Source organism: Xenopus laevis, chromosome 7L (assembly GCF_017654675.1).
Source record: "Xenopus laevis strain J_2021 chromosome 7L, Xenopus_laevis_v10.1, whole genome shotgun sequence".
Lineage (NCBI taxonomy): Eukaryota > Metazoa > Chordata > Amphibia > Anura > Pipidae > Xenopus > Xenopus laevis.
The window spans coordinates 60,168,912-60,187,098 of NC_054383.1; the positions used below are offsets into that span (position 1 = coordinate 60,168,912).

General features: G+C 41.6%; 1 protein-coding gene across 2 annotated transcripts in view; it reads right to left on the reverse strand.

The window, feature by feature from the left end:
* The window catches only part of echs1.L (enoyl-CoA hydratase, short chain, 1, mitochondrial L homeolog), a 172,339-nt gene that overhangs the window by 86,727 nt on the left and 67,425 nt on the right, over positions 1-18,187 (reverse strand). The window contains exon 5 of one of the 2 annotated variants that reach the window (XM_018224612.2): positions 12,076-12,180. The exons of the other annotated variant lie outside the window; for it this stretch is intronic. Within the exon in view, the coding sequence (XP_018080101.1) occupies positions 12,076-12,180 (105 nt within the window). The remainder of the gene's footprint in view (positions 1-12,075; positions 12,181-18,187) is intronic. 2 annotated transcript variants of the gene reach the window in all.

The following is an 18,187-nucleotide window of genomic DNA, read 5'->3' on the forward strand; positions in this document are numbered from 1 at the left end:
AGCAAGAGGGTATGCGTGGACAGTGATAAGTCATGGCTCTTGTGTGTGGCAGTGAGAGCACGGCTGAGCTTGTGAAAGGTCAGCCATTGGGTATGTGGGACTTGGAATTGGTCCTTTAATTGCGCAAAAGAAATCAGTTTGCCATCATGCCACACATCACCTAACGTATTCATGCCACGATCCGACCAGAGACTCATCGGGCCTAGTTTTAACAGTAAGGGGTAATCTCGGTTGCGCCATAATGGTGTAAGTGGGTCAGTGGCAGGAGAATTTAGAAGAGTGTTTGCCATTTTCCACACCCTAAGTAGGGATCATATGGGAGGGGAGAGTAATGCCTGAGATGTAGTGACAGAGTTTCCTAAGATCCAACTTATTGGGTTATCAGGAAAGCCAGTTAACTGAGCCCAAAGTGAATGCAGCACTCTGTGATGCGAACCTTCCACCCATGTAGCAAGGTGGGACAATTGTGCTGCCAAATAATATAAAAACATATCTGGAAGGGCCAAGCCAGCTTTGTTTTTAGCACATATTAATGTTTCAAGTTTTAGACGTGGCCTGGAATGAGCCCACACCAGTTGCCTAATTATGGCATGCACTTTAAGGAAATAAGACTTCGGAATCCATACAGGAGCTTGTTGTAGCACATAGAGTAGCTTAGATGCACCTGCCCCGTGGGTCCAACCGGTAAGTTGGCCCATGACTTAAGTTTTTGGGACATCCAAACATTCAACGGGTCTAAGTTAAGATTCAAGTATTGCTGGGGGAGGGCTGTAAGCTCGACTCCCAGGTAAGTAAATTCCGAGACTATCTTAAGAGGAAAGGTAGACATGTCTTCCTCCTCCGCAAGTGGGTCAAGCATAAGGGCAGTGGATTTGGATTTATTTATTACCAGTCCAGAGACATCACCAAATTCTGCTAAGACCTTAAGGACGTTTGTTAGTGAATCACCTCTATCCCCCAGATATGAGGGTATCGTCTGCATGCAACTGGATACGATCCTCCCTAGTACCCAGCACAAACCCCTTTATATGGTTATGAGATCTAATGAGACAGGCCAGTGGCTCAATGGCTAATGCAAACAGTAGAGGGGAGAGCGGACAGCCCTGCCTTGTACCTCGGTGGAGACGGAAGGAAGGGGTAGACATATTACTAGTTTTAATAGAGGCAGTAGGAGCATTATACAATAATTTGACCATATTGATGTAGTTTGGGCCAAAACCATATTCTTTCAGCAATTGCCAGAGATACGGCCACTCAACCGTGTCAAACGCCTTGGCTATGTCCAGGGCAATCACAGTCCTCCTACCCTGGTTATCATGGGAGGGGGAAAGGTTAGTGTAGAGTCTACGGATATTTAGGGCCGTGGATTTGCCAGGCATGAACCCGGTCTGATCTTCGTGAACCAGGTGATGAATTACTTCACCCAATCTCATGGCCAAGACCTTTGCCAAAATTTTAACATCGGTAGTAAGTAGTGAGATTGGGCGATATGCGTCACAATATTTGGGGTCTTTACCAGGCTTGGTGAGTAGCACAATTGTAGCATTGTACATAGATGGAGGTAGGGACTGGCGTTGCACCGCGTCCTTAAGGGTCTCACACAATTTTGGGGTAATTTCTTTTTTGAATCGTTTATAAATTTCGATCGGTAGACCGTCTGGACCTGATGCCTTGCCACTAGGGAAAGCATCAATAGCTTCAGAGAGTTCTTGGACTGAGATATCTGCATCCAGGGTCCTGACCTGCTCTACAGTCAGGCTAGGTAGGCGAATATCAGTAAAATATGCTGACATTTCTTCAGGGGAAGCTGTAGTTTTAGAGGTATAGAGGTGGGTATAAAAATCCTGCAAAATCCCCAGCACCTCCCTAGGTTGGCAATGTAACACTCCCTGTGAATTATAAAGCTCAGTAATTACCGGGGGGGAGGCTTGTACCTTGGCCATATAAGCTAGAAGTTTACCGGCCCGCTCACCTTGCTCATAAAAGGTGGCCTTAGAGAAGAGCAGTTTCCTCTTGGCCTTTTCATGCATATGCGCAGCAAATGCCTGTTCCGCTTGGCGTAACGCTAATAATGTGGATGGAGAGGGGTTTTCTTGCACACTAACAGTAAGGGTATCAACTTCTCGGCTTAACTGCATCTCAAGATGGCGTGAGGTTTTTTAACGGCTGTAATCTCAGTGTGGAGAGTAGATCGGAGAGTGGCCTTAAAGGCCTCCCAAACTGTTGGGGTGTTAACAGGGGTGTGATCTAAGGAAAAGTATTCTGTAATGGAGCTAGCGATTGATGTATCATTATTTATAATATTGAGCCAGACGGGGTTGAAAGACCATTGCCTAGGACCTTGGGAAGCGGGGCCAGTATGCCACGTTATCTTAAGGGGAGCGTGGTCTGAGATACCTCGTGTTTGATAATGAGCTCCATGTATATTCGAAAGGAGACCTGTGGAGAGAAACACCATATCCAACCTCGAGAGGGACATGTGAGTTGTGGAGAAGCAGGAGAAACCGAGCTGCGAGGGGTGGCAGTGACGCCACGCCTCCACCAAAGAGACATCCACCATCAAAGCTGCTAAGTTAGATGTTCTGGTATTGGAAGTAGCGCCAGAGCTCCTTACCCTATCCAAACGGTCATCTAAAACTGTGTTAAAATCGCCACCACATATAATTTGGGCATATGGGAAATCCGCTACATAGTTTACAAACTGAATCACACACTCATCAGTGTACGGAGGCGAAATGTACATATTGGCCAAAACAGTATTTACAGAGTTAATCTTACAATTCAGAAAGATGAACCTGCCCTTGGGGTCAGACCTCAAAGATAGTAACTGGAAGTTCACAGATTTAACCAAAATTGATACCCCCCCCCCCCGTGTAAGGAGAATATGTGGCGTGGAAGGCCCAACCCACCCAGGGACACCGAAGGGATAAAATCTTACTTCCTGTAAGGTGGGTTTCTTGTAAGAGTATTATTTCCGCATCAAGCGATTTGACATGACCTAGCACCAACTTTCTCTTAATCCGATCATTTAAGCCCCTTACATTCCAGGAGTAGGGAAAATTTTAAGTCGGAAGCCATGAGGAGGTATTGTTAACATTGTGATCTTGGGGATAAGGCATACAGAGCCACGTAGACATGTGGCATATAAAGACATGCAAACAGTTCAGTGACACAATGAACGTGATCCTGGAAAGAAGGCACAAAAGCCTCTTGAGCCTGTAGGTAATATAGACATGTAAACACTTTAGATCTACCCGTGTAACCTTCAAAATAAATAACTGATTTACTCCTGTCCCCTGCACAGAAGTGTGGGGAGTCCCTCCCTTTCTGCCGAGACCCAACTGTGGCAGAATTTGATCCCTGAACCAACCAACAAAAAAACACATTTTTATTGAAACGTAGTTAAACCGTCGAAAGGTGTACTTGACAGCTGAGAGGAGTCTGAGAAAAGTTAAGTTATACTGGGCCCGCCGGCCAACAGCCAGGATGCATGGTGTGAGCCATGGGTAGAGAAACAAAGCAAAATGCTGGATAATCCATGCTAGAATGAATATAAAAAAAAAAGAAAAAAAAAAAAGATATATTGCGACACCAATGCGTCTAAAAGAAGTCAGCATGAATCCATTCAGAAAAGTCGTACAGTATCCTGTATGCCAGGGGTCAGCAACCTTTACTATCAAAAGAGCCATTTTGCCCCCTCTTCCACTAAAGAAAAATAGTCTGGAGCCGCAAAACATAACAGCTTATAAAATTTTAAAAGTTTTAACCTTTTTTTAATTTTAACTGTTACAACAACAGAATACAACAAACAGAAGTGCAATGTGCATGTGTAGTCCTACTTTGAAATAAATTAAACACTGAATAGCCCTATTAAATGCTAGTGTTCTCATCTGTTTATAGACGAGGGCTATAGACATCCTTAAAATATGCGTCACATCCATGTCTATAACCCTCGCACCTGCTGCAGCTGGACTCTGGAGGCTTCTCTCGTCTTGAGTGTTTGACCACAGTAAGGACCATGATGAATCATCTTGCTGCGGCAAGGTCTTGTCCGTCACTCCTGTGATGTCTTATACAGCCCTCGCACCTGCTGGCGGCTTCCTGAACCGCGGTAAGCTAACCGTTAGCTTATCGCGATCGCACACTCAAGAAGCCGTCAGCAGGTGCAAGGGCTGTATAAACAACATGACAGGCAAAGCCACAAGACTGAGCCGTAACAAGAAGGATGAAGAGCCGCATGAGGCCCCGGAGCCGCGGGTTGCCTACCCCTGCTGTATGCAAACGTAAATAGCATTAGAAAAAAATTAACCACATGCTCACGTGAATAGTAGACACCCAGGAGAAGATACTAAGGTCCCCACGAACAAAGCCGAAGGAAACAAAATTTGTAATCCAATTAGGGGTCTGTGAGGACGTCAAAGAAACAAACTTTACAGTGCCGCGTTATCCAACCATGTAGAGACGTCTTGAGGAGAAGAAAAAAATTGGGTGCTGCCGTTCGCTTGAATCCGAAGTTTAGCAGGATATAGCATGGCATACTCTATTTTCCTTTCCCTCAGGCGTTTGACCTCCTGGAACCGTGACCTTTGCCGTTGAACTTCCAGCGAGAAATCAGGGTAGAGAGAAATCCTGGTATTTTGAAAAGTGATCTGTTGCATGTTTCTTGTCATCCTGAGTAGGGCATCTCTGTCTTTAGCATTTAATAGCCGTGCAATTAAAGCCCTAGGGGGGGCCCCTGGAATAGGAGGGCGCATCGGGATCCTGTGGGCCCTTTCTACTGTGAAGACAGGAGAGAGTATGGGCACTTCAAAGGTGTCTCGTATCCAGGATTCTAGGAACTTTTCAGGCTCCGTCCCCTCCACCCTTTCAGGGAAGCCAACAAACCGTACGCTATTCCGGCGCAGACGGTTCTCCAAATCATCTGATTTTGCTTGACACACTGTGAGTGCCTGCTGGAGCTCATTAATCTGTTGTGGGACAGGTGCACAAGTATTTTCCAAGGTGTTAATACGGTGCTCTGCTTCTACCGTGCGCTCCCGAAGCTTTTGAATGTCCTGTTTAAGTATGGAAAACTCCACTTTAAGCTCTTCAGTTTTGGCAGTAATCAATGTTGTGCAGGATTCCCTGGACACCTTTATCTCAGCAAGCAGATCAGCCAGCGTTAGTTCCTGTGCTGCAGCAGGGCTATGCGCGGGTGAGGAACCCGGAGAGGAAGACGCAGATTGATTTCCAGTATCTTTGATAGGCCCACTATCTCGGGCGAATCTTCCCAGTCGCGCAGCTGCCTTTGGGGCTTTCTTGAAGGTTTTACTAGGGCCCATCTTGTAATAGGAAGGCAGGGCCGGACAAAGAGGTCAGAATAGACAGTAGTGGAGCGGCACATTATCTCACCGGGGAGGAATTTTGTGTTAGCTGGCAGAACCCAACAGAGATGTAACCTCTCACATAGGTACAGTAGCCACGCCCCTGGGGGTCTTTACTTGCTCACTGGACACTTTCCCCTGGGACCAGTTCAAATTGGGGCCTCAGGCAGAGGTACTATCCCTCTAACGCAGGGAGTATCAATAGGCCTCACTGCTTTATGTCCCCAAGCTTGTAGGTAGTGGAAGCAGGGATTTGGCCAAATAAACAGTTATATGGGGCGCCCCCAGGGTCTGCCAGGCACTCACCCCACCTTTCCTCCTGCACTTGGGCCACACAGTGCGATCTCGGCCCTATCCGGCTGGGTTGGAGTTCCGGTCGGTGCGCATCCGGGTTACAGCCTTACTCCAGGCCGCGGCTTTTGGCGCAGCACTAGGCCGCACGGCGTGTGGCTGCCCGGGAGATGGTGGAGCGGCGGTTCAGGGTGAGGGTGGGAGCGGATGCCTCCCTGGAGCTGCAGGCGACCACTAGTAGTCGGTAGGAGCTATATTCATGGGGGTTAATAGCTCTACAAACAAGGACCCTGCGTCCACGCTCCCATTTTCACTTTCTTTAATGAAAAAAGAAACATATCTCCAATATACTTTTATTAAAAAATGTGTACCATTTTTATTAGAAACCTGACTGTATGCAGTGAAATTCTCCCTTCGTTTTACTTGCTCTGACTGCTGTGGACAGGAAATCTGGGTTGCTTTCCTTCCTACACAAATTTTGAGCAATCAAATTGAAATTCAGATAAAATGCTTACCTTACTGGTGGATTAACCAGTAATGTACAGAATAAATATAAGTGAGGAAAATAGACATTATTAGAGCATGTACTGTTCCCAGCCAAGACACCTGACTGTATGCAGTGAAATTCCCCCTTCATTTAACTTGCTCTGACTGCTGTGGTACTTTCCAGGTGAGCAGAACTCAAGCAGCTTTGTTTGTTTCCCTGTAGAGCAGTCAGTGTCAGGGGGCCTATCGGCTCCCAGCGGGAGAAGTCCAGACCAAGGAGGAAGCTTCGGGTAAAAGTCCCAATTTTGTGGTACCAAAAAGGGTCAAGAGTAAACGTAGTCAATATCCAGGCAAAAGTTCAATAGGCAGGCAGAATAGAAGCAAAGTCACACAGGCAAGGTCAAAAGTCCAGGAAATAGGTTAATATAAATTTAGGAAAACTCTCAGTAAATCCTATATTCGGGCATTGAACCCGTGACCTCTGTGTCTTTTTATTTAGAATTCTCACACCGGATGGGTGACGTCATCATGCCGGTGATGAGACGCCAGTACTGCTACCCACATGGCGGTCATGGGCGACGTCATCTTGGAAACAGCGCCAATGGAGATGGCGCTACCGACAGTCAGCGACTGTGTAGAAATTCTTATTGGATTTTATTTTTGCCTGTACATGCCCTTTAATGTTTCCAACTCCAGTGGCAGGGACAAAGATCATGGAGCCATATTTAAACCGATAAAATGGGATTCTTATTGAAGGATTATTTTGCTGCAGCCACTGGTTCTGCAGAGTCGGAGAAAGTATGTATTAAACAATACAAAAACTATAAAATCCACAGATTACATGACAACACGGGACCCAGTGCAGTCTGCATATTCGGCGTATTAATCAGTCTGGCAGATATTATTTGACTTGTGCTGTTTTAATCATTTATGACAATCCCTAAGAAGCAGCCAAGATCGCACTGAGCATGTAGACAAATACAAAAGTCCTCTGCACTCAACCCATTATCAATATATTTAAGACAGATATTTTGTGCATACTGCTACTGAAAAATGCCTTACCCTTTAAACAAAACAGATTGTTTGTCCATATATTGCAATATATTTAAGTTGGCCAACTACGTCAAAGTCATCTCATATCTGGCCAGTCCTATGCTCAATTTTCATCCGATTCATTAAGAATTCTATTGCTTCATTATACATTTTACAAAGGGATCAAGTTTGACCTGCAACTGCAGGGCTAGCTGCTTTCAAAGTAAAACTCCCAAATTTGGCTGCCCTTTTATTAGACACCAGTGGGATCACATGACTATAGCTGGGAAGCATATGAGCATGTGCATGGTCTTGGTAAGATGTTTAACAAAGTAACAAGATGGTGACCCCCAGTGGCCAAGTTTGAAAGCATAATTCATTTATTTTATTAGGCTTGTGTTGCAGCAAGTTCAGGTTTATGTTTAGTATACAAAATAAAGCATTTCTAGCATTATTTTATTTTAGACTTTAGTTACCCTTTAATGGCTTCTGATTTCTGAGAATTAGCCATCAAGCTGGAGATAAGACCAAAATCTGCAAGCAGGTTATTCAAATTCGGGAGAGATGTCATGGGCTTGGAGACAAATAGCAATAGGTCATTGGCATATAAAAACACATTTATGATGGGTTTCCCCAACCTTAAGACCAAAAATATTGGCATGTAGTTGATTGGATATAGTCAAAGGTTCAATGATCAAGGCAAACAGGAGGGGAAGGGGGCACCCCTGATGAGTGCCATGTTTGATATGGAATTTTTCAGATAGAAAGCCTGTGTGATGTATACGAGCATTGGGTGAATGATGTAGAGCTCTGATTACTTTTTAAAGCCAGAAGGAAATTTATATTTATAAATAATCTGCACTAAATATTGCCATGAGACTGCATCAAAGGCCTTTTCTTGGTCTATCGATAACATAGAGGAAGTACCACATTTAGATAGGTGAATCAGATTGATAACATGGCAAATCGTATCAGTTAATTTTCTGTTTGGAATAAAGCCAGCCTGGTCTTTATGAAGCAAACTGCCATTAAATGTGTTAAGTCTACCAGCAAAAATTATTCTAATAATTCAAATTTATAGTGAAGGTTTGGTGTTACTGTTCCTTTAACATGTTGTTTAGGGTGGTGTAGAGATGGGCCTTGTCAGCCCATTGCTGGGTTTACCAATTCATTAAAATCCCCTCAAAACACAAGTTGTCCTCTCTGGTTTTTGATAAAAAGGGTTTTGGTGTTCATTAGGGCTATGGAGAATGATCTGTTCTTAAGGGTAAAGATCAAACAGAAAGGAAATCCCCATCTATATATGAGATGGCTGGCCAATAACCTCATTGGTGACCGGTTACATTTTTCTCCAGCGCTGGATGGTAACCACAGGTCAGTCGGTGAAAAAGGCATACTTCGCTCCTTTATATTACAAGTGGGAAGGTGCTCTAGCCTCTTGCATGATGGCCTCCTTGCTGGTAAAATAATGAAGGCAGGCTATACATGTTTTTTTTTTTTGGAGGTCCTCCTCGTCTGTGGCCCAAAGCTCAAACTCAAGTAGCAAATTATCAGATGGGAGATCTGGAACCAGTTCCAGTTTTAGTTGTTTTTGGAGGCCCAAAATTAAGTCTGTGTAAGAGGAGGATTGGGCGACCAGCTCGTCCACTGTCTTCCTTTATATCCTTTGTGACACGTTGCTTAAAGGAGATACGGACAGGCCATTCCCTACTTATATTCTAGTCTCTTGTTTAATTAAATGTATGGTTGATAGGGTTATGTGTTGCCCCTTTCCAACTTTTCTTAAACATGTTTTTGGTGTTATTTTGGTTAACGTCAAAATATTGATTCTTGGGGGCACATGCGCGCAACCTGAACAGACAAGATGTGTTTGTGATCGCTCCGCTCCTGCATCACACTAAATAGCTATCATCAGCGGGAAACAAAGTTCCTAAAATTAAGCTTGGACATACCGGACTATCCCACGATCCAGCAGACTTCGGAGATAAGGCCACTGTCCACTAAAAAGAAGCTACAACTAAATACACCGCCAATGTTTCACAGACGTGCCACAGAAACAACAAGGCCGCCATCTTTGTCAGCGACCACGGACCAAGATACAGAGACACCAACGCTCACACTGGAGACCCAGGCCACACACCAAGCAGTTCAGAGCCTGTTTAAAAATGAACTGGCATCGGCGGTCACAGATTTCACATGCCAAATTAATGACCTGGGCAACAGGGTGGACAAGCTGGAGCAGATCTCCAACGAACACACTATAGCTCTGCAGGAGGATCAAAAACAGCTCACGCTACACCAAGACCAGATCACGCAATTAGAGAATAAAGTGGAGGACTTGGAGCGTCACTCAAGGAGAGAACCTGCAGGTCAGGGGGGTCCCCGAAATCATTCCCCCTCAATACCGTCTGAAATAGGGGATGCAGGATGTTGGCCCCCCCATACAGAGCACCTTTCTTCTACTCCCCCTCCGGACCAGGAGGTGATCAGTGAAGTCATAGTGCTCACTCACTATATTTTCTCAAGTTAATGTTCATGTTAAGTTATTTTTATTATTATGTTTTTATGCTTTACCCAGGCGGTGGGGATTATGTATTTTTTGTCAATGCATGTACAATGTTGGTTAAGATGGAGACTTGAGATCCACGCAATGATATATAATTACAGCAATAAAAATAATTCTCAAATTTATAAGTGTCGATTAAAATTATATCCCATAATGCTCAGGGTCTTAATTGCCCAACGAAAAGACGGGCAGCATTTCATATTTACTATCGCCTCTCACCAGATATAGTGTTTTTACAGGAAACGCATTTTACTTTGACTTCCTACCCAAAAAGTTTTTTCTCTCTTCTGCAACGAGTAAACACAGAGTAGCCATATTTTTACATAATAGGTTCCCTTTAAGCATTACTAAGACTATACTCGATAACTAGGGACAATATATCATACTTCAAGGAACACTATATGACACCTTATCTCCACCTATGCCATTAAGTAAATTAGCAAACCTTCAATTTGTCTTTTAATTATGCTTTAGATAGATCCGCACAGATTTCTACAACAAAACATAAAAAAATTACAAAACAAATAGGTCTTCTGCACACACATGGCTTGACAGATTCCCGGAGAGAGAGAAATGACAATGTGGTGTTTATACAAATGGCCTGTAGATGTCACTGTGCTCAAGACATACTGTGTATACTTCCTCTCCATGAAGTATACACAGTATGTCTTGAGCACAGTGACAGCTTAAAAGTGAATGTTACTGTTGTGTAATGGCTGCATGAATAATGAAGCACTGTTATACTCTCCTCATCCTCGGCTACCCAAAACATAACAGATTGACAACGAGATGGGTCTTCTACCTCTGTAGCAGCCTGCACCTTTTCTTCCAAATCCTTGTCTGGTTTGATTAACAGGTCTGTTAATCAGCTGGCTTGTCTTACATTGCATCAACAGTCTGAGCAACCAGGGCACAGTATAAAAAGGGACAAACACTGCTTTTTAATAGCAAAACCTATACAAATTTAAATTGTAATTAATGTATATTGCAAAGTTGTTTAGAATTAGGTTATTTTATTAGGCAAAACATTATTTTTGGGGTTGGCATTTCCTTTAAATGAGAAGAAAAGGTTAAAACTAAGTAAGCCTTATCAGAAAGGTCCACCCTCAAAGTAGTGCTGCTCTGAGTCCTCTGTCAAAAGAAACACTGCATTTCTTTCTTTCTATTGTGTACACATAGGCTTCTGTATCAGACTTCCTGCCTTCAGCTTAAACCTCCTTGCCCCGGGCATGAGCATGCTCAGTTTGCTTCTATTCTCTGCTGTAATCTGAGTCTGGAGCTATATGTGAGCAGGGAGAGACTCAGGCAGGAAGTAATGTCACACCAAGCTAATACTGCAGCTGCTATCCTAAACAAACAACTTCTAGAGCGTTTTACTCAGGTATGGTAAAACATTCTACAGAATAAATATAGCATTCTAGCTTGGACTATTGCAGCTAATCTATTGGCAATAAAATGCCTCTGTAGCTTTCCTTCTCCTTTAAAGCTTTTACCTTAGCACCTTGCTCCAGCATTTGTTAGTGTGCCTACTACTTCATCACGCTACCTTACATTGTGTAGCTGATGTTAGAAGTCTTAATTATAGAGTACAAATTTAAGGTGCAACCAACCAAATATTACCTCTGCACATTTTCCCTAACCTTAATTAGTGTAAGCATGCCTGCAATATATATTCTGCCTGAGCATGTTGCTACAAATTAATATTAATTTTAAAATTAAATACATGCCAATCATTAGTAAAACATGCATTGTGTATTACATTCAAAAATTAAATGTTAGTCTAGGAGCATAAGGGAGAGCTTGGGGAGTATGTTGAGATACTGTCATGGATAATAGAAACTCAAATCCATTGCGAAACTCTACTCAAAATGTTAGTTTGCAGCAACATGCTAAGGAACACTTAATCTAATTGAGATAAAGGGAAAGGTGAAGCCGAGCTCTTCCTGCTGCCCTTGCCACTGGCGACCCAACAGTGGGCCATTTATTCGTCCTTTTATTAACGTCTATTTATAGACACTCGATGCCTCCTATGTGACATCAGAGATGGGGTTGGGTTGGACTGGGGTATATCTGTAAATGTGGAACTGCCGGCCAGGTTGGGTGTGGGACCTGATGAGTCAGGTTAGGGTCTGGTCGAGAATATCTCAACGCGCACATAACTAGAAAGGTAGTTTGCTATCTTGATACTTGTTCTCAAGTATGCAGGACCGGGAAGAGGCAATTTTCCTGAAGATCATGGAGGGACATGGAGGGGTTAAAACTGGGGGGGGGGGGTCAGGATGCAGTAACAAAAGTAAGCACATGGTTTCCTTCTCTTTACTCTGTTGAAAAATGTACCTGCTTGTTGGGCTTCCTGAGCAGAGATGCGGTCACCACTTAGTACCATTTCCATTGCCAAGGACTTGCCAACAGCCCTTGTAAGTCTCTGAGTTCCACCTGCACCTGTGGATCAGTAAAAGGAAAATGAGGACTTAACTTGGTCTGCTGAAGAAAGTGGCACCAGAATATGCACATGGGTTAAATCACAAATAGAAATACTCAACAACAAATTTAGAAAACAGTTACACATTTTTTAGAAGCACTGTACAAGTATAATCACATTTTAATTTAAATGTTACTTTAGGTAAAGCTATGGTATTAAAGGGGTTGTTCACCTTTGAGATTACTTTTAGTATGATGTAGGGAGGGATATTCTGAGACAATTTGCAATTGGTTTTCATTTTTTACTATTTAAGGATTTTGAGTTATTTAGCTTTTTATTCAGTAGCTCTTCCGTTTGCATTTTAAGCAATCTGGTAGCAAAGGTCACAATTAACCTAGCAACCATGCATTGATTTGAATAAGAGACTGGAATATGAATAGGAAATGGCCAGAAGAGAGAGATGAGTAATAAAAAGTAGCAATAACAATACATTTGTAGCTTTACAGAGCATTTGCTTTTTAGAAAGGGTCAGCGACACCCATCTGAAAACTGCAAAGAGTCTGAAGAAAACCGCAAATAATTATAAAACTATGAATAATAAATAATTAAAACCAATGCCATTCTATAACATACTAAATGTTACCTTAAAAGTGAACCACCCCTTTAAAATAGTCAGACAGAAAAGTACAGGGATATACTTCTGATGTAAAATAAAACAAAAGTGGAATGAAGTCCACACCTTGTCATCAGGATAATCATCGCAAGCTTTCTCTACACACCAGAATGTAAAAGAACACTGGTCTTGGCTTGAAAAGAAATAACACGGGCCTAATAAAGTTTATATGACTTCAAGCACTAAACCTCTGCAGTGAATTCTAATTACACAGAAATATAATAAGAACAAAAGATATGGTTGTGTACCAAAAATGCTATGGCCTCTAGCTGAGACTGCAAAATACATTGGTCTGTGATTGCAACTGAGACCACAAGCTTATCTACTCAAGGGTTGGAAATAGTCAATAACAACCATAAAATGATGCACAAAGTGTGTGTGAGGCACTCAGTATATGAGCAGTAGTGATGTCTGAGTTTGACCAACAAACTGCCACCCCAGCAGTAGGTTGCAGGCTGTACTGTATTTGCTGCTATCCCAGACCTCACTGCCCTGTCCCAACTCCACTGCTGGCACATAATGCTACTGTTATTTTTATACTCGTACTTGGTGACATCAGAGATGGGCAGATCAGGCACAGATAAAGTATATATTTTGTCTAAGAAAAACAACAAAGCCCAGATCTTAATTCTATAGAGCAGGGGTCCCCAACCTTCACCCATGAGCAACATTTGTGAGCAACACAAGCATGAAAAAGTCCCCTGGGGTGCCAAAAAGGGGCTGTGATTGGCTTCCAAGCCTAGAATTCAAAAATAAGCACCTGAGAGCAACATCCAAGCGGTTGTGAGCAACATGTTGCTCACAAGCTACTGGTTAAGGATCACTGCTATAGAGAATATATTATACAGTGGGTATTTGTTATTTGAAAATTGATGTGCACAAGCACCCATCTGACTTACCGGAACTTGAAACAAGTGGCGTAACTATAGAAACAGAAGACCACGAGGTCACAGGGCGGAGGAAAGGGGGCTCAGAACACAGGGCCTGCTGCATAAAAATCCCCCCTCTGTATGCACTTGTATATATTAAAATTTGTGCGAATGCACGCAGTGACCTTGCGCACACTCACTAGTTGTGAAGTGCATGCGAGGTAGGGACCAGGTCTGCTGTGCGTGCTGTGCCCTTCCAAACTTTTTTTTTTTTTTTGCTGGGGGGCCCGGCGACTGCTTGTTAAACCAACAAACTCACAACTAACAACAAATCTGCCTGGAACAATGGGCCAAATTTACATGCAATGATTGCATATACTCAAAAAGATTTATAGAGTTGTGTAATAAAAGGCACTAAGTTTGCCTGGAGGCAGTTGTCCATAGCCACAAATGAGCAGGTAGAATTTACCTGTCACCACTTTAAAGGGGCGGTTCACCTTTCAGTTAACTTTTTGTATGTTATAGAATGATTAATGCTAAGCAACTTTTCAGTTGGCTTTCATTTTTTTCTTCTTTATAGTTTTTAAATTATTTGCCTGCTACTTCTGATTTTTTCCCATCTTTCAAATGGGGGTCACTGACCCCATCTAAAAACAAATGCTCTGTAAGGCTACACATTTATTGTTGGAACTCCTCTTTCTATTCAGGTACTACAATATCATACATTTATAGTACATCTCTCATGCCTATTTGTTTATGTATCCATCAGCTACTTCTGTGGTCATTTAAGTTACTTCCTGAAGTCGAGTTACAAAAATCCAAGCTTGCAGGACAAGGACATATGTGGAAAACTTGCAGTTATATCCACTCTTGCCAACATTTTGTTGAAGCTAGAAAATGCCCAGAGTTGTAAAGCCACAGTTACATCAAACACAGACTAAACTGGGATCAGTGATTGGTATGAAGTAACATTAAAGGGGCTGTCACCTTCAACAAAAGTCCAAAAGTAAACAGCTCATGCCACTACAAACATTTTTCTAACTAATGTTGTTTTTGTATGAGGTGTTACCAAAGATATCTAGCTCTGCAGCTCATCTTTGCCAGTCCTGAAAAATTCTCTGATTCTCCCCAGCTGGATGGGGCACCAACCCCCTGCTTGTGGAGTGGAGCCTGTCCACAGGATGAGGAAGTAGTACATTCAGCAATTCAGTACTATTGTGTATTCCCATACAGTACACACATACTTATACTATCTATACATATATACACTTTATGTATCAGTAGGGAGTGTGTTGGGTAAAACCATTTTCTATCTTTATTGGCAACCTGCAATTTATGTAATATAGGACATTTTGCTTGTTATTTGGCATACAGAAGTAAAAGGACAATTTAAAGGATTTTTGATGCATGTTAAGGAAGTTACACATAAGTTCAAACAGTTGTGCTTGCTAAATAACAGCATCTGGAGGGGGTTGCATGCTTGGGTTTTTTTTTGGAAAGAAATAAGGATAGACAACAGCTGACGCTGTAAAACATCAAACCTTGCTTTGTGAATCTTATGTTAGGAGAAACGGTCGATAAAAGATCTTTAATTATGAAGATCCGTTATATTTTTGTATGGATTATGACATATGCTATCCAGAGTCAAAACAATTGCTAAATAACAAGTGCACATTTTCTTGCATTGGTATCCCAAAAGAAGTCCTTACTTATCAAGGTAATGACTTTGTATCCAAGATGATTTATGAAAATTGCTAAAAGTTTGTACAGTACATCCATGAGGTTGTGGAGAGGTTTAACAAGTTTCTTAAAAGTTATGTGTTTGCTTTAGAAATACTACTATAATTTATATAAATAAGCTGCTGTGTAGCCATGGGGGCTGCAATTTAAGCTAAAAACTAAGAAAAGGCACAGGTTACTTAGCAGATAACAGATAAGCTCTATAACAAAATACAATAGTATTTTGCATAGTGCATTTGTGATCTGCTATGTAACATATGGCTACCCCCATGGTTACACAGTACCTTGTTTATATATAAATTATAGCAATGTTTCTTGAAGCAAACGCACCAGTTTTTACTGTGCAGGGCAACACTACATTACATTTTAATTACTTTAAAAAACTTTTTCTTTTGTTGGTGTTACCGTTCCTTTAATGTTTGTTATTAGAGTTCCAGGCCTGTACTGGGTTTTCACCATTTTTGGTGGTGTATTGGAGACACAGACAGGGCCTTCTTTACATTGCAAAAAAATAAATTCCACTCATTCAGGATAGAGAATTGTTCCTGTAATGTACACTGTTTAAGTACAATTAAAGCAGGCAAGCAAAGGAATCCCGCGGTAAGGTGCATAATAGCTCTGCACATTTAACCCTGGGGACAGAATACTGGTTTAGTGTCCACTACAGAAAAGCTTGCAGCATTCCTGCAAGCATACAATATATTTGAGAAGCTAGGTAAACTATAATGTATCGTCTGATAGAGTACCATCTGAGTATTTAGTATAGAAGACAAGAGTTTGGAAGATATTTTAGTAAAAAGTCATCTTACAGCATCAAATAAAGCTTGCTGTATAACATCATTGTGGCATTGTGGGAAGATAAAGAATTTGATTGTTCGCCACCGGCAAATAAATTTGCAAATGTGCAGCGAAAATTTGCTGGCGTCGGAAAATTGAGACACTGGTGACGGTCCAACGCCGGTTCCGACATCAGTGCCAATTTTGACGCTGGCTAACGGACGCTCATTGACTTTAATGGCCGCTGGCATCAACTTTGTTGTTGGCGTCAAAATCGGTGTTTCACAAATTTTGCGCCAGATTCGTGGCAAAGCAAAACGGATCAAATACGCCCATCACTGCTGTGGAGATCAGGAGAGGAAAGATGCATTTGAGAAATATATAGCTTATATAAAAATTTAACATCAAATAAGTACAATACTTGTTCACCTCCCAAACACTTTTTTTTCAGTTTAGTTGTTTTTAGATCGTTCCCCAGAGATAACTTTTTTCAATTACTTTCCATTTTTTATTTTTTATTTTTTAATGTTTTTTCTAAATCTAAGTTTAAAGTTTAATTTTACCGTCTCTGGTGTTTCAGTCCAGCAGCTCAGTAATTCAGGTGCAGATTCTAAACTGTTACAATTCTGCAACATTTAGTTTTGCAACATTTCTCAGACGCAGAGTATTAGTAGCTATCACATCAATTCTAACAGCTGCCTTTAATGAAACTCTGATTATGCTCAGCAGAGACAAAGATAAATGTATCAGCTAAATGTATCACATCAAAAGTGTCAGCAACCCCACCTCGAAGAACAGCTTTAGAAGGTGAAAAATTAAACATTTCAATTCAATATTAGAAAAACTGTCACAAATAGAATATCTACAATAACTGGAAAAGTCTATTTCTGGTGAATCTGAAACCAACTGAATTGAAAAAAAAGTTGGAACATGAACCACCCCTTTAAACTGGTGCTCGAAAGTTTGTGAACCCTTTTGAATACAAAGGGGAACTATCACGAAAATTAAAATTTAATATAAGCTTCCGCATATTGAAGAAACTTTTTAAATACAATCAATTAAAAATTCTGCATTGTCTCAGAAATAATCAAGTTTATATTCACGATTACTTTCTCAGTATATATTTCTCTTCATTCTTTCATTCAGCAGTTGGGTGTCAGATGAATGATCCAATATATCTTATAGGGTGGGGGCTCCCTTTCATAGCAGATAAATTACCACGCACGCAACTGCCTTTTGTACAAATTCTGCATGTAGAGAGACAACATTCCTGGTGATTTTAATAGAGTGAGCTCTACTACATCTTCTAGGCAAAAGGAGCCACCTTATAAGATATTTTGGATCATTCACCTGACACCCAACTCTTGAATGAAGAGAAACAGAAGTGGAGAGAGAAATAGTGAAGATAAACTTGATTATTTCAGAAATGGTACAGAATTTTTAATTTCAGGAGGAAGCTTAAGTCGAACAGTCACTGGGTTAACGATCTCTAGAATAGGGAAAGAACCAATACATTTAGGGCCCAACTTGGGAGAAGGGATCCTGAGATGGATATTTTTAGTGGATAACCAAACTGTATCCCCAACAGAGTATTGAGGAGAGGTTTTACACTGTAGTTCTTTTGAGTGAATAAACTCATCTCCAAACTTGATTTAGTGGCACTCCAAATTGCAGACATGTGAACCTGATGAAGACCGATGTAGCCGAAACATGTTATGCAGGACTTTCTGCAAATAAAGAAATTAAATTTTAAAACAAGAATAACGTGCTCTACGGCTATTATCCTTTGTACTTCAAATCCGTTTGCACTCCGGCAAGGGGTCTGCAGCTCGTTCAGAGGCACTAACATACACATGACTAAATGAAGGACTACCCTTATTTTGTTTGACATGTGAACTACTTGATCATTGGCTGCTGGAACATCTGAAAGGAGGAAGTCCTGTGGAATGGTTTGAGGGTGTTGACCAT